At 39.6% G+C, this 26,288-nt stretch overlaps 1 protein-coding gene across 1 annotated transcript in view; it reads right to left on the reverse strand.

The window, feature by feature from the left end:
• Positions 1 to 23,561, reverse strand: part of ANO5 (anoctamin 5) — a 55,723-nt gene extending 32,162 nt beyond the window's left edge. Inside the window, 4 exon segments of the mRNA XM_032111407.1 lie at positions 4,645 to 4,692; positions 11,188 to 11,258; positions 13,527 to 13,571; positions 23,401 to 23,561. Of these exon segments, the coding sequence (XP_031967298.1) occupies positions 4,645 to 4,692; positions 11,188 to 11,258; positions 13,527 to 13,571; positions 23,401 to 23,542 (306 nt within the window). The 5' untranslated portion in view covers positions 23,543 to 23,561.
• Positions 23,562 to 26,288: the final 2,727 nt, after the last annotated feature.

Raw genomic sequence — 26,288 nt, forward strand, 5'->3', positions numbered from 1 at the left:
CACAAAAATCATGGAATCCAATAACAGAAAAGAAAATGCATTTTCTGTTCTATTTGTACTTACAGGTTTAGGTCTTTCTTTGCAAATATAATTGTGACTACATGCAAACTGCAACAGTATAGATACTAAGTTAATCAAACTAAACACAGTGCATAGAACCACACTAACATGCTGTATAGAATCAACAGTATTGTAATTATTCAGCATTACAGTAAGTGAACCCAAAGTGTATTCTAACAACCTACATGGTTAGTATTGCCCTAAAAAAACCCACCCCAGCCACTGATTAAAAAAGACAGTGACTTCATAAGTAACAGAAATTGTTCTAGTGGAACTAAATTCATATACATAAAGAAATAAACAATAAGCAAAACTTACTCCAAAAAAAAAGCTCCTGCTGAAGGAGTACACCAAATTGTTTTGGGTTGAATAGTTTATAACAATAATTCAATACAATTGAAGAATATTTAATCTTTATTGCCATCAAAATTTTGTAATTTTCTAAGATGTATCAGATCCTCAGTAATTAAAGGTCTTGACTATCAATTTAAGAAGATGCAGTAGTCATTGTCAGATCTGCTTTTAGAAGGGGAATACTTATCACTTTTCCTTGTCCTTCTGTACATAGGATTACTCATTATGGCTAGTGACAGGCCAGCTTATTAAACCCTAAAATTATTCCATTTTGCTGCAGTTGGATTTCCCAGGAGAACAAGATCAGTCTGGCATATGCCAGAGGTTTGTGCATACATGCACACCTACAAGTTTAATATATATAAAAAGTTTCTAATTTGCAATTGATTCTATCAGTGAATCTTTAAACACTGTGGATTTGTACATCTTATTCTTACAGTTCTTTCAGAACTGCATGAATGCAGTTAATCATCTGGGACACCTGCGTATTAAATAACACTAACAACCCAATCACAGAAAAGATTTCGAACTGTGTTCCTCCTGCAATACAAGTAACTGAATTAAAACTTCCCAACACAGAACAGATAGCAAGATGAAGCTTTTTAGTATTAAGTTACACCCAATGAGGAACTACAGAAGAGATGGGGCCCTGAGGCATGTGGTGAAAACTCAAGAAGCAACAACCACAAGTCACAACAGGAGAAATTCCTACTGGATGTGAGGCTGTGGTTGAGAGGGAATGGGGTACAACAGATTGCCCAGAGTGGACTGCATAATCTCCATCCTCAGAGATCACACAGCCTGATTAAACTAGGCCAGGACTGTGCAACCTAACCTAAGTTTGAAACCAGCCTTGCCTTGAGTAGGAGGTTGGCCATCCAGAGGTCCTTTCCAATGCAAGTTCACTGGAGGATTCTATGAAATGTTACTGCAAACATTCAGTATTTACCAGGGCTTTCAAAAAGTTGAATAAAGCCATCAACTACAAAGCAAGTTTACAAAAACCACCTGTTCAAAAAACAAATACTACCCTCTAATAGCTTTCCAGCCTCAATAGCCTAGTCATCTCTCTAAAAACTATGTGACCCTCACCGCTGTGTGGACAGATGTGCTAATTGAGTGCTGTAATGGTCTATCATGAAGAGATAAATTTTCTTTTCATGTGGCTACGTAAGTGCAAACTTACCGGATTCATATGGTACTATATCAATAGTTTATAGTTATCCTATATTTGATGATTTTTGTCTAGACAACCAGCACAGGCTGGGGTACTGGACATGTCCAACCAAACAACCCTCCAAGTACCCAGACTTGCAATCCTCACCTCAGGACACATCCAAAGCCCTGCAGCAGGAAACCCTGACTCAACAAGACAGGTGACAGGGCAGACCAAGATGTCAGTAAGGAAACAAAGCACAGCTCAAGATGAAGTAAGGCTGTAAGAGCCCATGGTTCTGCCAGACTGGTTTGGGCACAGGTGTGTAAATGCTGGCTGGCAGCCCTACACAACATTCAGATCCACCAACACTTTCCAGTGCTGCTGAATGCTTGCTGAGGAGTCCTTGCCCGCCCTGCTCCAACAGGTGCCTCTGAGACACTTTGCCAGGGCCAAGGTAAACAGTCGGACACAGTGAGCTGGAGAGCGTAAAGCAGCTGCTGAAGTGGCAGCAACCACTAACACTGGCACAGAGAGTGCTTCAGGGAAACGACTGTGGGCTGAAGCTTGAGCCACGGGCACTGTGCTGAATGTCACTGTGGCTTCACTTGCCCACCCTGGCACACCAACAGTGGGCCTTTGGCAGTGTGGACAGCTACTCCTTGATGGGTTAGCAAAACAAATATGTTTTGCAGATTATACCTGAATTATTAATCCTGTATGTTTTTATGGAACTCCAAGGGATTTCTATTTCTGGTTATCCACCCAACAGGAAATGTGTCTTTACAGTCACTTAGCACAGCTCTCACCTTGTAGGCATGGAGCTTCCTCCAAATACACTCTGCTACTAAATACCCCAGCCCTCTCTATGTCCATGCTTCAAAGACAGGGAAACTTGTCCTAGAGAAGTACTTTTCAGATTATTATTCAGTCAGAAAACTGCAAGTTCCTTAGGGCCTATGTTCAGAAACACCCTTCCCAAATCCAATGCCTCAGACCTCAAGGTTTCCCAAGTGTCCAACCCCACAGAGCTGGGACTGCAGGTTCAGACCTGAGCACCCTTCCCCTTCTGCTTTTGTATCTTGTATCTTTTTGTGGGAAGGTGGTTTTAAAGCAGCATTTTCAGTAACAAAGCAGTAACCAATACCAACTGGAGATGGAGAAACCCATTAGCTCCATTAGTTACAGCACAGGGAAGCAACTCCAGCTGTGACTAACAGGAAAGATGAGAGGTTACATTAATACCATAGAATGGTTTTTATGATCCCCATCAGCACACCAAGGAATTATATTATCACAGTCCTACATTACCAGGCAAAAACATACCTGAAATTACAACATTAAATTGATTTGTAACATTAAATTGATTTGAAACATTTGTCTGGCTTACAAGATACAGTCTACAAAGAAAATATTTATTTTATTAACTGCACACCTTTGATAATCACACAGGCAAGTTAGATTTAAACAGACAGTCTAAAAAACCCAAAGAAACTACATTAAAAAGCAAACCAGGTAATTTATGTATTAGCAATCCGTGGCACAAAAAACTTTCAGAATACAGGAATGGACAAAAATATAAGTTTTGAAAGCTGAATCAAAATACAAGAAAGACATCCATAACTGAAAGGGTAGGAAACATTCAATGGCTTAAAAACAAGTCATCGCCTTCACTTAGATCCTCAGTTTGCATGGAATATTTATATACTCCTCCTTTTCACTGACTTAAAACATGCTGCAGGAAAACCACATGGATTTAAGTGCTGCTATGCTAAATATGAATATATATATTTATACATATATATGAACTTAAATGTAACTTTATAAATACATATCTAAATGATATAATGTATTTCCAAAAGTAAAATGTTCCTGGAAATACATTTACAGAACATACAAAAATAAACAAGTACTCTCCTGAAAATCAAAATGGCAAATTTCTGGTTTACGCACTCAGTTTCCATTTTACCAGAGTCCCTTTCCATGAAGTTCTCATCATTATTCTTCCTTAAAGGAATCCATGCAACTGAAGAGCTTACTCAATTTAAAGACATGTATTAACAACACTCTTAACACACCCATTCCAGTTTTCAGTTATACTTCATGCAGGCTGTAAGGTTGCATACAGAACCATAACCTTTCCCATTCAAAGAAACACAAAATCCCATGTATTTCTTATAGCTAAAACTTGCAAGCTCCTTTTTTCACCTTCACTGATGTTTCAATTTTGAACCACATTAAAATCTGAAAGCTTGAAAACATGCATTTCAAAGCAGTTTAAGACACCAAGATACTTGCACTGAAATATAAATGCACATAAAAAGCCTCTCTGGATAAAAGAATATATTAGACAAGAACATAACAAAGAAAAATAAAAAGTAAGCTAGGAGAGCGTACATGTTAATGGAAGACACCAGAGCCGAAAGTAAGCAAGCAGACAAGTTTTAATACACCTCAGCATGTACTTTTTCAGCTATTTTAAATGACTTTTTATACTTTTTCTCCATAAACCAATAATGATTATTTAAAGTTTTCTGATACATTTGAGAATTTATACAGTTATCTTGCCTGTGAATTTCAGTAAGTGGCTATTCTGAGCCTTTCCTTATTATTTACTACAATAAAAAAAAAAAGAGGCAACATATTTCAAATTATGTCAGTGTTTGTTTCTTGCTCTTTAAAACATTTTGGAGTATCATGCTGACTCACAGAGCCCTCAGGCTATCATGATAAAAAGGAATCCCACATTTGTTAATAACACCAGAGTCAGAATACACCCTATATCCCATCAAACCAAAACAATGATAAAAAAGCAAACTTTCCAGTTTTCTCCACCAATCTTAACTTTTCAATTTTGTCTATTATTCTTTTGATTTGCTTCAATTTATCTTTTAAGTCATCACCAGGAATATATGCAAAACCGCATTCATTTTTATAAGCTAGTAAAAATTGTTTTTAGAAGGATGGCATCCTTGAAACTGGAAAATTTTCTGGTGAGGGACATTTTGGCATACTGTAATAGAAGACGCCACACAAATTCATGCAAGGAAGCATGAATACTTCTTACTGCTTACCACTTGATGTTCAGGGATGAGTAAAGTAGTCTCAGTGCTGTTTAGGCCCTGCCAGTGGCATCACGGGAAAAACATAATGTTGTTAGCGATGATGCAAAGGATGCTTTAAAATTAAAGGCTAATTCAGAAAAAAGAGTGTAGCTCCTGGTTTAAGTTGCTGAAAAGCTCTTCTGAGTGCTAGATGGATTTTCAATCGAGATAGTCAAGAGTTTAAACCAACCCTCTACTTCCTCAGACAAGCTTGGTCTCTAGCCTACAGCACCAACTTTTACATGGTCCATACTGATTTTTAAGCATTAATAATTACAATTTTTGGTAAGAGTTAAACAGTATTCCTCATCATTTCCATTAGAAAAAATACAGTCTAAACAAGTTGGTACAGATTACTGTTTATAAACTGACGAAGAACAACTGTTAATAGTATTCTCATTTATTTTGATAGCAAAGAGAGAAAATGTACACAGCATAGATGGCTGTGCTTGCATTTGGAACAAATGTCCTGCCCCTTACTTGGCTATTTTTTAAATACAAACTCAAATTATACAGTGGGCACTGAACAAAAACAAATGCAAGCAGACAAATCCTTAATCTCAGAGTGTAGACAAGGTAAATTGGTACCAGTAATTGCAGTTACGCCTAATGAGACTAGTGAGGGTTTCCCAGCTTCTGACCCACACCCAGTGGGGCCCTACCCTGATTTTAACTGTACAAGATCTGGGTGCTCACTGTTTTCCTGTGTTGGTGTGGAGGCTGCTGCAACATCCTCAGGCCACACTCCACACAGGATGGCAGAGCACAGCCATCCTACACACATAGCCATCACCTCTCTGGGGTCCTGGCCCACCACCGCGGCCTTGCAGCAGCGATGGGTTTTGAGATCAAGTGCTGCTATTGGAAGGAACAATGGTTTACAACACCTCAGCAGTTTCTCAATATCAAATTCCGTTAGTTGATAACTTATCACACTTTTGTTTTGTTTTGCTTTTGTGTGCTTTGACCACAAACCACAGACAGAATTAAACAGTGGAACCAAACAGCGCAAGTCCATTATGAAAACGCAATAGTTCTCTGTGGAATTAAATTAACTTTCAATAGAAGTAGAATACTAACACATTTTATTATTGTAGTACCATTTACTGGTTTAGAGTTGTAAAGTTTCAGAAAGTTTATTACCCTAAATCCAATTTTCATAAAGTACTGTTTATTATTTTTTAAATAATATTTTTCACTTTTAATACAACTTTTCTTGAGAGAAACCACTGAGGTCCATTCCTGTCCTGGTTACACATCAAGTAATACATACACACATCTTTACATTCTTTCTTAATGATGCCATCTCTGGGTATTTGCTTATCTAAGTAAGCCAAAATGCCCTTTTCAGAATGCAGTAAAATAACAGAAAGATCAATCTGGCTTTTGGCAAGGAATCCCCCTGAGAAACACTGCAAATATAAATAGCTGCACTGTGCTCTTGCCGTAAGATAGTCTGGACTGGGTTTAGAAGTCTAATCCTCGTGTCACTGACGCTACTGGAAAAACTTGCACTTTATTAGTAGAGTACTAAGGGCTGAGATGCTTGAGTGGAAAGTTCTTCTCCAATTTATACACTGTAAATATTTGCCATGTAAACTACTGTACAACTGAACATCGATGAAAGCACAGCCTTGCTTTTCAATGCTACCCTATGGCTCCTGACCTGTCCGTGGCACACATTCCCCCCATCCACGCTGGTACCCTTCCCTCTGCTTTTATCCAGCCTCTCCATCCCGTACTCCTCCCATTCACTGCTCACCACCTCCTCCATGGTTAGATGCAAATACAGGCTTTAGTCACCCACTGCTCCTCACTGCTCACACTGCTTCACTCAGAGACAAAATTTTAATACATTTAGTGAAACACTAAGCTGTGAGGTGAAGACACACAGCTGGCAGAGGCCTTCGTATGTTCCTATGCATTCTGTGAAATGCTTTCCTGTTAGCCATAGGATCTTACCCTGCTCAGTATAACTGTCAGAAATGAATTAGCTCAAGTCATTAGGATTAACTATTTTTAAACTGGTGCTCGCACCTTCTCCTGCACATTTCAAGTACTCTAATAGAAACACACCGCTTTTTCATGATATGCCAGAGTCTGTGTACAGCACAAAGGGGTTCCAGTGTTGGTAACATGTGACATGCAAAACAAGAATCAACTGAAATAATCCAACTTTGTTGAGATGAAAACCGAGAAGGCTGGCAGTTGTGGCAGCAGTGTTGGGCTGGTCCCTCTTACTCTGGAATCCACTCTCTTAAGTCTTTAATGCACTCTGGCTCTCCCCAAAATAGCCCTCATGTGTTTTTGTTAGGCTTGGAAGAAGTCTTTCTGAACTTCTTTCTAGATTTTGAAACCAATTTGGTCCATCTTTGCAATACTAATAATGGTATTTTATGTTTCTCTGTTTGAAGATCCACCAGTCCTGAATTGAAAAAACTAACAAGCATGAAAAGTAATGCACATTATGATGGTGTTTCTTCAGAAAAAAAATCCTACCTATTAATTTAGAACACCTGCAGCACCTGCTGCTCTGAAAAAAGACAATAATCTATCAGTCAAGCCCTAATAGTGGTAAAATGCACTGCTGTAATAAATTTGCTGGAGCTCTGCCAATTTACTTCTGCTAATCTGGCTTAAATAAAGACAGCTTGTTCTCAGATTCTTTTATGATCAAGTTACATTATGGAAAATCTGGATTAACAGGAATTTTTAGTAAGCATTTCACTGGTGTGAAATTAACAGAAAGGTAAAAATTTAACATATAACTGTGCAAAATCAATTCCTACCTTCTTACAGGTAGAATAGGGCACAGTTCCTGCAGTCTTACTCAGAGAGTAGTGCAGTCACCTGCCTTTTATGAGGCGGAGTCCACATGCACACCAAGAAAACATTTTAAATTACTTTGTACTTCTTAACTGGATAACAATAGTCCTCTGTGCAGATGGACCTCTACAGATGTCGATAAACTACAAATCGATGATTCGATTTTGCACAAAAGCTGTACTAATTTTACATTTATCCCATTTGAATGGCCTGAACTTTTACTAGTAGAATATGTAATACAAATTCAATTTTTTAACCTTTCTTCCAATCTTGAATTAACGGAGTAATCTTCTTTCCACTTAGGCACAGGAACTCTATCTATTTTGTCAATGTGTTTCATCTTCATTTACTCAGTAACCTGAACAACTAGTTACAATCCCTGAGCAGACACAGCATTGTATATTCTCCTCATGCTCTCTCTGCACAAGTAGAAAGCATAGAGGAAAAACAAATTCTCAGGTTTTATTTCATTCATTTTCCAATTTGCTTGAAAGGTCTTTCAGAGGCATTTATGTATTTCTTGGAACAAGAACTCCATAAAGACTGATTCAGGTAGATTTCTATGCAGGGATTCACTTAAGACAGTCGCCCATCCCTCACAGAAGTGGCTGCCTGTGTATTACTGGTTTAACAAGGACATAATCTGAAGTAGTCCCCATTGCAACACTTATCTGAAAATATCCCTATTATATCCTTTTTTCTCCCCCTTCTCCAGTCTGCTGTTTGGGAAAATATCTCCTTGCCTCCCTGCATGACAAAGCATCTAGAAATGATTTATGTTGTAAGTCTTGGAATATGAAAAGCTGATGAAGTCCAACTGATCTTATTTCTTTTGTCCCTGTGGAGATTAAAGAACAAGAAAAATAAGGAGACTCAAAAAGAAGCAGTTTAAAATAACCAGAAAAAACATCCAGAGTGAAATAGCAAGAATGCAAAATTGAGAAGGACCAAATGCCCCACTGACTGGTGCTCCAATGCTTTTTGAGCCCTAGACTTCATCCAACTTTTGTATATAAGCTGGCAGGCTTCACTACAGATCGTTCTTCACTTTTGTTTTACATGCATCATTCCTTTCATCCAAATCACATGCTCCTTTGCAGATTACAAAAGAAAGGAAAAAAGCCAAAAAAAAAAAACCAAACCCAACCACTGAATTATGGATGGGGAATGTTTCTTCTCTCCATATTAAATCTAGATTTATTTTTTCCCTCCTCTGTTGCTAAATCAACAGTAAGGCCTTAGCTTTTTTTCTGTGCTGCTGAACAGAGCATACTGTTGCTGGATGTTAAGTTTTTCCTCTTCCAAAAGAAAAAACAGCCTGAGCATAATTAAGTAGTGGCTTGAATGTAAGTTCATTTAACTCTTTCCCAATGTTTTTTTCATTAATTCCATTTCTGTTTTAAAATTACTTAATTTAAATTGGTTTAGGAATTCCAAATGTTCATATTTTTTAACTGCAAAAACATTGTTAAGTGACAAGAAAATTACCAACCTATCACAGAGGTAAAATCATTAAATAGAGAAATGTGCTACCTGTCAAAACAACAAAAAAGCACATTGACCTGAGCTCAGAAGGGCCTTGGTGAAAGGAGGAGAAACCATGCTGGGATAGAAGACCCTGCTGAATTCCTACAGGAATGCATCAAAGATGTTAAAGGCAACCTAGGAAAGAACTGAAGGAAAATTAAATTCTTCCAGTTTATATGGAAGACAACTGAAGCTGTGACAACACATGAAGACAAAAGATTAGCATTATATGAAAAAAAATCCCATAAATATTAGGGGCTATCTCACTATTGCAATTAATTAATAGAAAAACTTTAAAATATAGACTTAACCTGAATTCTAGAACATTAATAATCAAGAACTAAGCCTGTCATGGCTGCTAAGAGTGTGAAACTGGGCAAGAAGATGATGAGTAACTCTGTAACTTTCTGTCTGGCTAATGCACAGAAAGCACAAATCAGATAAATGACAATGTGTTAGGGTTCATTGGGTAGGATAGGGCAAAGCACAGAAAAGTACTAACTGAAATGTAAGCAAACATCAGATAACCAGCTGATCTGCAGAAACAAACTAAGGCCAAACAAGCTGTCTCAGAGGGAGCAATGAAAACAACAAAACAAAACCCCCAAGTTATCAACTACTTACTGATACTGCTAATACGACAATACTTTGTGATATTTAATAATGAAGTATGAAGAAAAATAATTATGTAAGGAAACATGTAAGTAGAAAACAAGAGAAAACGCTGCATGAAGTTACCAAGGAGAAATTTTTGAGAGGATAACCAGACATATTTTTCCCAGACATTAATGTGCTGAAGATCAAAGCCTCCTACTTTCCCAACCCATCATGAATCTTTCATCCTTCAAGCAAGGTTCAAATCCCATGTCTCTACATACATGACACATGTTGCACTCTTTCTCCCATGTTTCCTGCCTTTTCATACATCTTAAGTCATGAAGTGACTTCTTCCAAGCTTTGGTGAAATAGGTAATCTCCATCCACTCAGAGACGCTAGTAAAGTAGCTCAGAATCAGCTTATTATGGTATGATACCCTTTGTTCAGTGAAGCATTTGATATGGCTGTTCACTGAAAATTTTCCTGGAAAAAAAGATGATTACAACTCCTACAACAGATTCAGAAGGGAACAGGGTGAACATATGAATAAGTTTTAAAATGGAACAGGTAAATTTATGAAAACATTGGGATGATATGGCTGCATGCTCTAAGAAGACAAAGATCTGCGTAATCTAGGAAGCCCTTCTGAGTTCTGTCTTCATGTGATCATCTCCAGCTTTGGCCCTTACAGGACATTGAGAACATGTTTTAAGAAGCTCAGCAGAACAGCTGCAGTTTTTCAACACTCTATTCAACAGACATCATTTCTGATCAGTGCCCAAGGCCAGTATAAGCCTGTTTCGACAGAAGAGCTGTTTCTTTTCCTATCTTAAACTTCCTATCTTCCTTTAAGCTTGTAACAACAGTAAAGAAATCAGACAATAGGAATGAAAATAAAATACCAATGTAAAGATCACATATTTTCAATATTCATTTTGAACCAGTTTCTCAACTGAATACTGGCCACACCCTGCTACCTCTTCAAGACATTGTGTACTGTACATATTAAGCAATGAGGTACTATGAAAAAATTTACAGCTGATGATGCTTTTCATATTGCACATGGTGAGGTACTCTAGTAACTCAAATCTTCATTTGCTTTCTCACGAATCTTGCTGCACTCTCACAATGTTCCCAGAGCAGTGGAACTCCAGTGTGCTTTGATTTCCCCAGCAAGCCAGCAGTATGATATGCAGCACAAAACAAAGTGTTTGGTTGGTGCAGAAACAGTATGTTTTTCCAATTGTCAAAACACTTAAAGATCATGTGATTCTCATTTCAAGACTGATACAGGAAACACCATTAAGTTCATAGTGTTTTCTACCACTACTGTGTTGTACCACTAGCACTGGTTAGTCACTCAATGAGTGTCATGTCATATTCATGGTTTTTCTCTTTCAAAACAATAGAGGAAGAAAACTTTTACATGGATAAAAATGAGGTATAAGATAATCTAAAAAGAAATACTAGTTTTGAAAACGAATTGTCTTTTTCACAGCAACCATTCTTCTTCCTTCCTACCAAGTAGTACATTAACTAACACAATTTGTACTGTACCTTACCTCAGAGCTGCTTGGGATTTCTGATCCTGCAGTTGAAATAGTTTCACTTAAAGGTCCGTTGCACTCTTCCCCTAAGGAACATTGAAAAGGAGATTAACATAAATACATTCCTTTTTTAAAAATATTGTTGTATCTGAAAATGATGTGGATCTTGAGCATGGAACTATGAACAAACAAAAGATGGAAAATAACATTCATAATACATAAAATCTTCAAGAATTTTTCTTTGGAGGGGAAGAATTGCTGCAAGACACAATATACTGAGTCTGTACTACCTTGGTGTAACCTTGCATTCACAGAAATGTATTTTCAACTGTGACAGAAAAAAAATCTGTTGTCATCACGTATCTTTGTTGTCTCAAATATCTGCTAGGTCTAAGAGGGTCTCACACCCAGAGCTTTGCTGCCTCGGTTATGGAAGTTCGATTACCTATGGAAGTGTTTGCTAGAAATCAAATTAGGGTGTGGTTTCTTGTTAAGGGGTCAATGATGCAAAACCTCAAGATTACAAATGCCCACATAATGGAGATATGACAACAGGATCAAGAATAGTAATATGAACTTAATTAGTAAGCTTCTTCTTTAAAAAACGAACAAACAAACCCTAAAAAAACCTAGCTCCAAAACAACAACAACAATAAACTAAACAAAAAGCCCTGCCTTCATTTTAACAATAGTAGTGAACTCCAACATGACTTACCCACAAATAAAGTCATTCCACCAAAGACACTGTTACTGAACTGTTAATGCTAGAAGGAAAAACCTATTTAGCACCTTCATAATCTTAAACTGGATCGAGACACTGCCTGGGTTTGTGCCTCTGAACTTACATTGTCACCAGTTTCCTTTGGAGAACAACTCTGAGCCCATAAGCTAGGCTCCTGCTCCAATAAGTTTTTGTAAACAACCATCTCTCTGCTGATTAGGCAGATCAGACTCTTAAATCAGGCATCTAAATCACTCCACCAGCAATGGAAAAGGATAAGCAGTTTTGAAAACAGCTGATCAAAATCTAGACCATGCACCTAAAAATAGTGCCTCTTGCTTTCAGAAAAGAGGATTCATCTTCTTTCTCCATTAAGGAAGCATTGAGTATAGCCTAGACTGGACAGACTTGCACTGGACCACTGTCAAGACAGCTACAGTTAGACTATTTCTGCCAATAAAACATGCCTACTTTTCTTTTTGTAATCTGCAAATATTTGACATCAAAATTGCATCCAGGCAGGATATAAACTGGTTCTTCAAAAATATATAATAAGCTACTTAAGCACAGCTTGAGAGCATTTTGTTTCCTACAATTTTTTTTTCTTTCTAAGTTCACTTACAGAAAATGGTCTGTAATTTATAACCATACATGTGATGAGAAACCAGGCAATGGTATGTAAAATATGACAAATAAGTTTCAGAATGCCAAGACACTTAACATTGTTGCATGCTATCCTGCTAAAGCAAACTACACTTGGAAATCTGTATTAGTAGATACAATCTGAACATCAGGATAAAGAATGGGAGCATCCCCACCATGCTCTGCTACCTGTGCTGCCTAAAGCCCTGGGAGGCAGGTGGCTACTGCAGACTTAGCCAACGGTACGAGCCCAGGGCCCAGGAGCAGAAAGCCCAAACATTTTGTCACACAACTCTCCAGTTCCAGGCCAGGAACAGTCTGACACCTTGCCCCTGCAGCAGGAACATTCAATTTTCTATGCTGCTGAGGGAACTTGAACTGATTCAGTCGCCTGTAACAGCCTCTGTGTGGGGTTTTTTCTGGATTTTATCCTCTCTGTAGTTGTGAAAGTCTAACCTCAGAACAAATATAATTCAGAGTTCCACATTTTAAATGCTTTCCCCAGTACCATAGCTGATTACATATGCAACTTGTGGAAGGAAATCCTCCTGGTATCTCTGTTCCACTTAAATAAACCTGAGTAACCCTAGAGCAGCACACAAGAAGGTAAAAAGAGAACGCAAAACATACATTAACTGAGAAGTACAACATACTTAGTACATTCACTCCTTGTAAAACATGTAATCAGATTCCTGAACATGAGCAGCACAAGCAACACACACCCAAATCATGTAGGAAGGTGCAAAGAGGCCCCCATCCCAGAACTGCACCAAGCACCAGCAATGGAAATGCCCAGTTAAATCTTAACCAGGAGAGCTGCCAACAGATAGCCAGCAACTGACTTGCAAATCACATTGCAAAAGGCTCATATGTGGTACCAAAGACTCACATTAACTGAAGTCTGATTTCCAAAAGGCTCCCAGCAGAAAAAAAACAAGGGATAGAGGACACAGACAAAAGGGAGGAGGTAAAACGCTGGTTAGTACGATACCTTCTGACTGTGATGGCTTGAACTTGGTGAGAATCGCAATGTCATCTTTAAAAGGAAAAAACACTTCAGTAAGAACCAGAAGTAAAATTCACTTTAACATGAACCCATTTCATAATTATCCTCTATCCTTTACAATACAGCCACCATATAAAACAGAAGAATAAGCCCTGGACACCAGACACTGTGACCTAGACAGAAAGCATGGTGCAGGCTCCTCTTGGAACACCAACATTCACTTTTTTGTCCAGGCACCTTATTCAGCAACACAAACAAGGATTCCACTTTTCCTTATCAGCAGCAGGGAGGACCATCGTAGTTTCTACTAGCCAAGAAAACTCTAAAATTCTAAAAAATTTTTTAATTCTTCATTAAATTACTGCTTCATTTCTAAAGATGGGAGTAAAACAATAATATTCTGATAAAATTCCGTATTTAGGGTATGTCCTTGTTCTTCAACACTACATGCTTTTATGTATACAAACAGATCTAGAAATAGCTGCACGCCAAGAACAACAAACAAGGACACTTACAAAACTAAGTGGCCCTTTATTATAAAATTTGTTTGTATAAATTGCAGAAACTTTTTGAAATGTTTTTTGTTCAAAATTAACTCCAGTACAACTCCATGACTATTAAAACTCACTATTTTTTCAGAAATGTATAATTTTTGCATTTGTTCAAATCACTGGCCTTTATGGGAGTGCACATATCCTAGCTGAAAGAAATGCCTCTTTCCCAATGTAACTGAAGTCTTCAGCAGCCTTACAATTCTTCACACAGCTATTTGTAACTCCTTAAACACATATGCCTTGGCAGTGTGCACGTTACTGTAAATAAGCAAGCTTCATATGGCCTATAATTCTGCAGTGTAAGACAACATATGCTGTCCCAAATTACACCCAACCGCAGGGCAACCTATTTAGAAACTTGTGGTATGCCACCCCTAAGAATTACAGACCATTTCTACTTCAATTACAGACCCAAATGATCAGAACAACAGTAACCCACAACAGAAATCAACATTCAGTACTGAAGACTGGAGAATATAATCAAGACTGATTTCATCTCTTAAAATATAAGTAGTTGACTCACAAAAAAGGTACCTTCGTTATTGTAATCTTATGATTTCTGTAACAAGAGTAAAAACGGCTTCTTGTGTAATTAAACAATTAGAAATTCTATAATAGTTTAAATTTGTTCACAGTGCCGGAATCACTTTGTTTTTCTACATGGCAAAAGTGATGAGTTAGGAAAAGGTAAAAGTACATGTGCTGTTGCAAATAAGTAATGATGGCATTGGGAATCAAGGCCTCCCATAGACCCTATTTTCTGATAAAAGCTGCAGCAAGGTAAACAGCACCAAAAAACAAGCTGCACGTTCTCCAGGAGAAATGCAACCTGTCACAGGTCATGTCCTGGTCACAACAGTGGTGCCTCAACTAGGCAAGTAAAAGCCCAGGACACAGACCTAATGACAGGACTTCTCACTCAACGACTGGTGCACTTTGAAGAATGATTTCAACTTCCAGCACTCTACTAGATGCAGAAGAAGCACACTCCAGAGGACACTGGCATCTGGCCTTCAAAGCCATACGAAGAAGTCTGCCTTGCTAGGGAGAGAAGGTTTTTTCGCCATACAGGTGTGGCTGGACTGTGCTACTCATATTTGGAAGCCAAGGAAAAAATCCTTGGCTTTTTTGATTACTAGCATAGTCACAGCCATGGATGCTCTAGCCCCTTTAACTGCACCTAATCCCCACTTTCCCTGGAAGATGACAATCCTTTTACTTCAGCATCCTCAGTAAGTCCAAGTCTGCTGGAAGATGGCAAAGAAAAAAGCTTGTCTGATAACGCTGCACTTGAAGTACAGCTGAGCACACTGCATCTGGTGTGCAGATGCTGCAGCCTGGCACAAGTCAGAGCAACTCCGCCTCAGAAAACAGAGTAAGAGAAGGCTTTTAAGTTTTCCTTTCTTCCAACTTCTATAACCCTGATTCATCTGCACCAAGTACAGTTCTTGACAGATTGTTTACACCAGTAAAAATGTTTACGTATTAGGTACTTCTAAAATCAGGTGGCAGATAAAGAGACATTTCTAGGGATCAAAATTTTTGTTTTGCTACTAAAACTAGAAAATCATCTGCATTTGCACCTAAGACCTCTGATAGAGTTATTCCAAAGTAAGTAATGCTACTTACTTAGCAGCAGTAAGACAGTATTAATACTGATTCTGCTATTTCAGTATTGTTTCCAAAATACTGCTTTCAATTATTTCTGCAATTTTCTTAGACACAATAACAGCATCCTTTTCAGCCAACAAAACCAAGCAGAGAGCTTTCAGACCATAGACACTGTTCTGCATATATCTGACGTATTGGCATATTAGTTTATACACATGCCTATCCCTAGAGCAAAATTTTGATGGTCCAGGTAAAATGAAAACAAATAAACCACCCAAAACCGTAACAAATCCTGAAACTAATACTGCAGTTGTTATGAATTAGCTACTTTGCACTATGAAGAAAATTCCCAATATTCATTTTTAACATGCTACAAAAGAAAATGTTACTCCTAGATGTCTTGAAGTTACCATCTTAATAAACCCCCTGCCATTATGGATCACCTGGCCTGGCTGACAGAAAAGAGAAATCAGTTACTCCTTCCAAGTAAGCATCATAATGACTATTGCAAGTGCTTCCATACCTAAGGAAAGCAGCTTCACTTATCAACTAAACTTATGCACATACTGATCATAGCCTCCTGAGCTGGATGACAGAGTTGCCACAGGGAACTGGAGACCCACCTAGCTGACTTCCGAGAAACCAAAATAAGGTTATTACTCCAGCTGGCATTGTCTGAAGAGTAATAACTGTGCTGCTGAGCCAAAGGTTCAATCTTAAATAATGCCTGAAGTGGTGATTCATGCATACACAGAGATGCCCCTAAAAATGTAAAACTATTTAACAGTGAAAATATTCTCAGTGAATCCAAGAAAGTCTATTGGAAATATTTTAAAAGAATTTTATTAGTCCCTTAAAAGAAAGAAGATTGCATTCAAGCATAGGCTGCTTCACTGACATATTAATTTTCTTCATGGGTTTTATTATTAAACAAGCACTTCCAGAAAACAAGTATTTATCAACATATCGGAAGCAGAAGAAAAATAACTCCTTAATATAGGCATAAATTTGGAAACCTGTTCCTAACAGTAAGAAAATCTCATTTAGCATTTGGAAAAGACATGAAGTCCTAAGTCCTAATCTCTAGTATAGTAACTGGGTACTTTAAATCAGAATAGGATGTTTACCCTCCACTGCCTCCGTTTTAAAGAGCCACAAAACCACCTTCTCTTTTGATTAAAAGCCACCAGGATAGCAAAAAAGAGAATATATTAAATAAAAAGAGAAGTTGTGCAAATCTGTTTTTAGCAAAAAAACCCACAAGCATAGTGTTGTAACACAGAACTTGAATGGCATTTTAACGCAATTCAGGCGACAACCAACACTCTATCTTACGTACCAGCACAGACAAGACTTAAAGCATGCTGTGAGCACTCAGACCTTCCAGGCATCATCGTTCTGCAGAATGACACACATAAACTGATTAATAGGTTCAAATGCATTTTAAAAAGCTTTTTTTTTTTTTTTTTAAAGAAAGCTCAGACTAGGAATAATTGGATTAAGTCAGGTATTTTTAAACTGCACAGCATTTACATGCATGTGAGTAAGGGGGACTAGAATGACAAATAAACCTCAGCAGAACAGGGTGGTAGAACACCAGACTGCAGGAGTTCTGACAGCTCATGAAGCAATAGGCAGTGCTTGTTTGCCTTTAAGAGTATTTATACATTCAGGGCCAGATTTTATCGGCACTATCTGACTGCAGAGGCAGGCACACAGCTCCAGCAACGGCCTTGCACATCCATGAAAGTGCGAGGTGCTCTCACCTCTCCTTCAAGATAAAATGAAGAAAGAGGAACTGCGGGATTGTTTTTCATCACAGCCCAATGGAACCACGAGCACTTCAAGAAGTGTTAGGCACAGACTTGCTTTCCTAGTGTGCCCAGAGATACACTGAACATCTCACAGCACCATTCATTAATGCATTTCTCCAACTTCCACTAAAATCACTGATGTAAACCCTTAGGCAACAGAGTCTCCAATTTCTTTCCACATTTGCAATACACAAGTGTCCAAAAATAGTGGAGGGCCCAGTGCACTGGTCATTCTGTGCATACACATTACATTCCTACCCTTGGATGAGAGATCTTCTTATAGATGTTGTAACTGAAAAGGAATACACAAACTAGGAAACTAATGATGCAAATATAGCAATAAATTTTTTTAAGATCACCTCGAATTTACTATCCTCTGGTGATATTCCACAGTTTCATGTTATCCAGATATTTAATTTCAGATGGCCAATTTAAAATTTCTGGTCCTTTATGCTCTACCTCACTCAATACTCTTCTGGTTATGCTTCCAATGAAATGCATCACTGGAAGTTTTGCCAGTGTATTCACCAGGTATTTAATTTTCTCACATTAAACAACATAAAAATATACCAGTATAGGAAGATGTTTTATAACCAAATGTAAGATTTACAAGAATTGCAAGAATTGGCATTTTTGTCCAAATTACTTAAAAAATGATGGAATAACTTTGGAATTCCTATACTGGTCCCAAAGAGAAACTGTTCCTATCAATCAAGAAAATGATCAGGGCAATGGACCATGGTTTCCATTGCTTAAAGTTTTTACTTAAGCACCAGTCAATTAACAGAATTGAAGTAGGCAAAGTGGTTTGAAGAACCAAGTGGCATGAAAACCACATCTGCTAGCCATTACTTGTTGGCATGGTATATTTCTAGCACACTATAAATGGTGCAAACATAGACTTTCTGATTTCCTACACAACAGTTAAGACAATTCCTTTGAATAACAAACTACAGGGGCCTTTCTAATTTAGGGCTAGTGCAGAAAATGAAAGGACAACCATCTGCATCATGAGTCCTGCCCATATGGTTTGCTAGGGTTCTGCTGTCTTGCCAAAGGCCTCAAATTTCATATTTACCCTTGTAAGCCAAGTAAAGAAGATGAGAATCCCCTTGGGATTTCCAGTTATAAGACTGCACTTCATGCAAAGATATACTCACTTCCTAAAAAAAAAGCATTTGGAACTTCACCACATCTACTGGTCCTCACTGAGAGCCGCTGGGGAACAAAGGCACGAACACCACAGCTTTGACAGCTTCAGGTTTCGATGAAAACCACACATCTATATAGTATAATCCAAGTAAACAAATCCCAATAGACTCAGCTCCTCCCACAGTGTTTAATCTAACACAAAATGTTATAATTGTTACAACAAAATACACAGTGTTACACAATATGTAACCACACACACAAGGTTTAATCAATAAATAATTCCTGAAAAATAACTGCAAATCCTTCCATAACTATGTTATAATTGCAAGAACTATCCCTAGCAATACAGCTCAAGGACCTTCCTTCCCCTTTCTGCATTTATACACACATGCACATGGAAAGCTATCACCAAATACAATAAAATTACTGCAAGACAAGAAAATATAACCTGGTAATTACACTGCTCTTTGGTTCAACCCCCAGATCACAATAAAAAACTAGTGCAAAAGTTCACTGCATTATTACCTTGCCTCTTAACATCTGATCCCATTTTTACGTTACCTGTACCTTCTTGATGACATATTTAGGTTAGATGACTATTTGTCTCCGCCACATGCATATGCAACTCATTGGTTTAAAGATACTAAATATGAAGACAGTGGTATTTGCTTTCTTGGTGTTTTTGTTTGTTTGTTGTTTGGGGTTTTTTTTTCACAAATTATATGCCAACAGTTCTCAAGCACGATTTTAAAAGCACATTTCCAGCACTGCCCTTATATCTTATCCTAGTGTTTCCTTGTATCACAGTAATTATTCAGCCTTTGTACACAAAGGTTTAAGTGTACTTCCATTTTATAATACATTTATCAGTTTATTTCTGTAGGGAACACCTCAGAACAGCACACCAGGCAGTGCCTTAGTTGCAAACTGATGGAGAGGGAATCACCAAAAGAATATAACTCTGCCTTACACCAGAAGAGAGGCTGGTGGCTTTCCTGGTGTTTATTTGGCATTCACAATCCAGAACCTCTGACCCCCCCCACTGAGCCAAACCATTCCTCCAGGACTTGTTGTGAGGGGGAGACAGCTGCAGAGCATTTTCATTCATCTTCTCAGCAAAAAGGTGAAATTGTAAGTCACTTGTTGCGAAGAGACTAAAATGCTTTCACCTGTGATGGCAGGGCCATCACTCAATTCTGCACCTGAGGGATCTTAGAGGTCTTTTCCAACCTTAACGATTCTATGAATCCAGCTGTATTTCCCAGCTTCCCAAAATGTGGCCTGAATATCCCACATAATTGCTACTGGGTTTAAATGGCATGCACCGAACTTAATGCCTCCTTTGCTACTCACTGAACTGCAGAGAGTGAGTTTAATCTCATATGCAGGGTTCTCACCTAAAATGAAAATGTTGCCCAAGAGCAATTTTTTTTTTTAAACTGACATAATCTTTGGAGAAAAATCCATATTTAACAGCTGCAGTGGAGTTGGGTTTGATGTTTTAATTTTCGCATTATAATCACCACAGCTATACACTGATATGATGCAAGCTGTTGGGATGAGTTCGCAAAAGCAGGTTTTCCTACTACAAACAGGAGTTTTCTGTTATGAAGAGGTTTAGCTTCCAATAACCAACCTGTATTTACACTGTGCCCCCACTAAAGAAATTCCACTCAGAAAACAGACATTGGTTGGTCTAAGAGAGTATTTTTTCCCCTGCCTTTTATATTATGAACTATTATCTAAATTTCTTGGACCTTTTATTTCATTACCTAGGAATAAACTTCCAAACAGCTTTCCTCTTAACAACCCCTTTGGTTTAGCCCTGTGGGAACATGATATCCCATGCAATGTTTCCACAAATAGATCAGAAATTACTACATACATTGCGACAGTAATTGGAGACAGATGTAGTCTTGAACAGAGGCCTGTATTTTATGTTACTGGTATGAATTCTGATCAAATAAGTGAAGTATCATTTTATTAAATGACAGCAGTATTTGGCCCTGAATGCTGAGGTATTGCGAGATGCCAACATACTGGCACAAGCAGTTTGCAAGTCATGCCATCAGCTTTCCCTGATGTTTTTCCACCTTTCTCAGAGGTTACACAAGCAAGATGACAACCAGCCTAAGTAAGCCTTTGAATTGAGATCGCTTAGAGCGTTTTGAGTGCAAACCAGGCTCCTGGAAGTTTTAGAAGAGGAGCCATGTGTATAAAGGCAGCATACTTCAAATCATGGCATGGAGCCAACAAGCAAGCTTCCAGAAGACTGGCAGGCTTGGGATATATCCTGCAACACAGCTACTGTAGCATTAACGTGCTGGGGAAAAAAAAGATACTGAAAGTGAACGTAGACATAAATATTCCTAGCAACATATTGCAGTCTTCTTCCTCTCATATTGACATTCCATTTTTGCAAGTTCAGTTTTCTTAAACTTTAACATTTGAGGTAAATGACACACACCTTCCAACAGAAAGCAAAATCACACACACAAAAAAGGAATTTTTTACCTCACACAGATGCAATTCAGCAGGAAGTCAGAAAGCTTCCTTCAAGGTAAGAGTTCTGGCACACAGGCTCTAAACAGGCCTTAAAGTTAAACTTTCTGCTGCTGGTACAGTCTTGCATCCCCACAACCTGTTTCCCAGCATTCAAGTTAAATAAAAAGCAGTAGTAAACCAGAATTAAATAAACAGGTACTATCCAAATACAAACATGTCATTAAGGAAAAAAGTAGCAGATATTTTCTCTCCTGCCTTGCTCCTACTGACTTACACAGGCCCTGCTTGAGCATATCAGACATCTAGAGCCTTAGGAGGCTTTTCCTTAAAGGCACAAAGCATGTGTTTGGATCTACAAGAAGTCCTGCTGGCAATATATGCATACTGTTAACTTTTCTTAACAATAATTTAAGGAAGGTTTTGGGGGTTTTTTAACCTTGAGAGACTTTTGGGGAACAAACTAACAGAAACTTTAAAAAGCCCATATGCAATTTGTTTCTGTTTTAGAAAAGTGGTGAGTTAACAATATTGAACTGAACTAGAACATGATTTCGTATGGAGAGTTACATGCTACTGTACAGCAAATCCTCGTTAACCATCCTTGGACACTGGAACTCCTCAAATTTCCTTATATTCACTATTTATGACTATTAAAAAACCACAAGGCTCACGGGAAAACTGAATACTGTGGAATGAAGTTTACAAATCTGACTTCATAGAATCATTCCCTAAATGGGAATACTTTGTGTGTTCTGTAAATATTTTTTAGTGTCAAGGTACTTCAGAAGAACAACCCATGGAGAGAGCAGCTCAGTCCAAACACTTTTCATTGCTCCCAGGCACTGGGATGGGCGATGACTCAGGTCTCTCACATCCCCTTTGGAATAGGATCGCTGGCCAAGCGGCTGTAATATCCATCTGCTCCAGTTCCTAAGAAGCCTGCCAGCTCTACCAGGCCTTCCCAGAGAGGGCAAACCTTTGTCTGACACTTGCTGTGGATGCCTGCCTCCCCACAGCCGGACACCCCTCCTTGCTGTCACTATAAAGAGCTCATTTTGGGTAGTTTCACAGTCAATAGTGCCATCATACCTCTCTGAAACAAGACTGCCAAATATTTTGAAAATCATGATTTGCCACTAGTGCCCATGGTGTTTTAAATGGCATTATATATGTTTTTCTAAAAAACACAGTGTAGTCAAGCTGTGAGGGGGAACATATAACCTGAGAAGCCAACAAAAGGACTTTGTGCTTCTTTCCTGCTTTAAGATTTTCACGTCTAGGACTGATGGCAAAGCATTATTTCCAAAAAAAGAGATCTTTTTCTAGGTCAGCATTCTCCTTTTTTTTTAAAAAAAAAAAATCTATACAGTTTCATTCTGAAAATATCAACATGCTCTCTTACATCTGACTGTTGATTCACGTTGCCAGGTGAGGTGCTGATAAACACACACTTGTGTCATGTTATTTTACAAAATCCTAATATGATCACATTTATTATAAATAATGACATACCATACTGACACGAAATGGAAACAGTAACCTCGCTATAGCAAAAAAGCAAGGCCCTGACACGAATCCACTGGCCACACATCCCCTGCCGCAGGGTCTATCCAAAGCTGAAGGGTACCAGCGCATCTGGTAGAGAGCGAGGGGGAAGAAGGGTGCTCACACCTTCCGAAGTGAGGTGACCCGGTCTGCTCTGAGCCTTCTTGTAAGGGCAGCCTCAGCTGCTGGAAGGCAGCGCCCGACCCCAGCTGGTGCTTCGGCGGAGGCTGAAAGTTTGCTGTGCGGCAGAGGGACATCTGTACCTGCTGTGTCTTTTAAGATAAAAATCAAGCGGGTTCTCTAGCTTTTGCTCTTGGCAGGGTGCTGATGTTAGAAGCTTCATTTTCAAGGTTTATTTGGGGATTATACAGATCTAATCATAGTTTGATCATGCTCATGGAAAAGTGGTTTTGCTCTCAAGTGGAAGCCGAAGAATTAAAAGCTCGATGCAGGAGGGGTCAGGATTCATCCGCGATCAGCCCCATCTCACAGACGCCGGCCTGCAGACCCTGGGGAGGAACCAGAGCTCCCCAATGCCCCACACCACGCTCGCCTCCGCTGCCTCCCACCCGCGCCGCTTCCATGGGCCCCGAGTCACCGCTGGGCAGGAAGCGCTACCGCACCCCGGGGGGCAGAGGCGGAACAGAGCCGCGATCCCCCTTTTCCGCCCTCTCCTACCGTCCGCCGACAGAGCCATCTCGATGAGCGTCTCATTTGCTTTCTTCCCCAAGCGGTTCATGGTGGCCGCCTTTCCGCTGCTGCTGGGGAGCGGCTGTGCAGCGGAGCCGTGACTCACGGGCTGGGCAGCCGCCTCATGCATGCGCACTGCCCGCGGAGGCGGAGCGGCACCGCGCACCGGGGCGGGGGAGCCGCGGGAGCAGCCCCCGAGCGGGCGCGGTCCTCGGGGCCCAAGCGGGGCCGTGCCCGCGGGGGGAAGAGCAGGAGATCGAGGGATGGGCTGGTCCTATTCGGGACGACCCCAGAAATTACGCAGTGTGCCTGAGAGCAGGGTCCATGACATGCGTGATGTGGGCTCAGCTGTGCCGACTGTGTCCCCTCCCGAGCTGCTTGTGCACCCACAGGAGCAGAACGGACCTGGACGCTGCCCAAGCATTGCTTGCTCAGCAATATCTAAACCAGCCCTCTGTTATCAACACTGTTCTTATCACAAACCCAAAACTTAGCCCCATAAAAGCTGTAATGAAGAAATTTAACTCTTAACTCGTGAGGCTCCATGCACAGCTGCTGTCCCTACTCCTGGAGCTGCTACCATTGCCATGCCTCTAACAGCCGTAGCTTCTCATCACTTCCTTCAATCATCTGAGACAGTTTCCAACAATCTTTGTTCAGCGCATGTATTTAATATTTTTTTTTGTTTCTTAATATAAACTCAGTCATAGTTTCAAATTAACTTTTTGTATATTCATCTTTTGCTACCTGAGTAATCATTTTATGCACCAAACTGACAGGGAGTTTTGTTACTTGGGCAACTGTAACACAACACCACTTTCATGACCAATAAAAATTCATGGAATTCTTAATAAAAAGTTAATCAAGTCAGTCAGTTGAGTTGCTGTGCTTGTTTTCGGATCTATACACAGAACTAAGCCTTTATTTGTGCAGCCTAACTGCTTCAAGAAGTGTATTTTTAGTCAGAAGCAAGACCTAAAAATGTGTCTGGTTGCTTTCCAAAGCCTAAAATGTTTAGTTGGGGTTTTAATGTCCCAATGCAGGATGGTGGAAACAAAGAAGTTGGGTTTGGCGCACCAAAAGGTGCCCTGAAACAGCTTGTGACTGCATACAGTGCATCAGGTCACAAGGCTCCGTTTAAGAGCTGTATGTCTAAGCCTTTAATTTCCTCCTAGCAGTACATATCTTGGATAAATGCTTTTATGCCCACAGAAGATGCAATTAGAGTTGCTATTCAACAAGAGCCAGAAACAGCAAGAACTGCCATGGTCATTGCTCAGTTTTCCTCCTAATTATACGCTCGTGCTTCCCAGCTCCACCCAGCAGTGAACCCAACCATACCTAAAGCTGTGTAACTACCCCAGCCAGAACGCCAAAGGAGATTTTACTGACCCCTGTAATTGAACAGGCTGATAGTGTGTCGAGGCTTTGTGCAAATTACACAGTGGCCTGTGGTAGGGATGGGACAGAAGGATGCTCTTCCACAATGAGGGATCTGTGGCGGCGCACAGGAGGTCTGTGCAACACCAGCATTGAATTTTCTTGCATATCCAGAGTCAAACCAGCCATTGTCTTAACTCGGTGGTTTCACAGTTTGCCCAAGTGATCTAGGACCACACTTCTTTCCAAGGGTACACACCTTTTTTCCCTCCCACCTTCCAGTTTCACTCTGAATAAGGAATGCTGATAAGGTGATGCATGACTTATGTCAACCTATTAAACCAAATTATCATTTTGTGGGTTTGAGTTTTTTTGGGATTTTCGGTTCCACAAATCACTGCAAGCTACAGGTAAGACCAAAATAAAGGAAGAGATGGGGAACCACGCAATGGTAGGACCATTTAATTCCTAAAATATTAATACAGTAGCCAGGTACACTGTAATATTTTTGCTTTTGGAGTTCAAACACTATTTCTAACACAGTGCATACATAAACCAAAAAATAATAAAATACCTAGAAGGCTGTGGGTAAAGGTAGCAAGCATCACCAAAATTGCTAGCAATGAATACACTTAGCATATTCAGCGGCCAAGAGTAATCCTTTGTGCTGAAGGACAGCAGGTAGTTTGGAGCCCTTATAAAGTCTTCCTTTCCATTGATTGGCCTTTTCCAAGGCATAATTTTTAGGCCTTCATATTTAAAAAAAAATATTAAACACAGAAAACTGGTGGGATTGGAGAACAAGATTTCAAAGACATCTCAGTGCCTATTGTTGTCTCAGGTAAATACCCCAAGGCTGTTAAAAAAAAATTCTAACATACAACATGGGATGCCAACTTTTAAAATTCCATTTAGAGGGTTGTCTAAAACTTTTGGCATGGGAGCATCTTTGAAAATATAAGCTGAGTCTTAAATCATGTGGAAAATTGAGCTTTTGTGTCTATCAGCTAGATGCTCTAAAAAAAAATTTCATTCTTTATCAGTTGTCGCAGTGACCGCTCTCTTCAGCCCGGCCAGCACCTGCGGTGTGCAGCAGGAGTGGGAAGCAGCCGAAGGCTCGAGGCTTTAAAGCTGCTCCTCTGGAGTTAAGCTCTGCCCAGGGGAGCTGAAGCCCCAGGTGCTGTGGCTGTCAGCAGCCCCGACGAGGAAGAGGATAAAAAGTTGCGGATAGGCTTGCCTTTGGATATAGTTTCAGATCTACTGCCTCAACGAACCGCAAGGAGCACAAGCACAGATCTGGTCTGTGCAACAACTTATAAAGGGAGGTGTTACAGTGGGGATGGCCTGACAGGGGACCAATAGGGGTCTTTGGGGGAGGGATATGGACCGGGATAGACATTCATACCGGACCAATAGTCTCGAGGGGTGGAGGGGAAGATGGTCACATGCCCCAATGGGGCGTCCAGGTTTAGGGGATTTCCAAGAGAGGAGGTACC

The sequence above is a fragment of the Corvus moneduloides genome, chromosome 6 (assembly GCF_009650955.1).
Source record: "Corvus moneduloides isolate bCorMon1 chromosome 6, bCorMon1.pri, whole genome shotgun sequence".
Classification (NCBI taxonomy): Eukaryota; Metazoa; Chordata; class Aves; order Passeriformes; family Corvidae; genus Corvus; species Corvus moneduloides.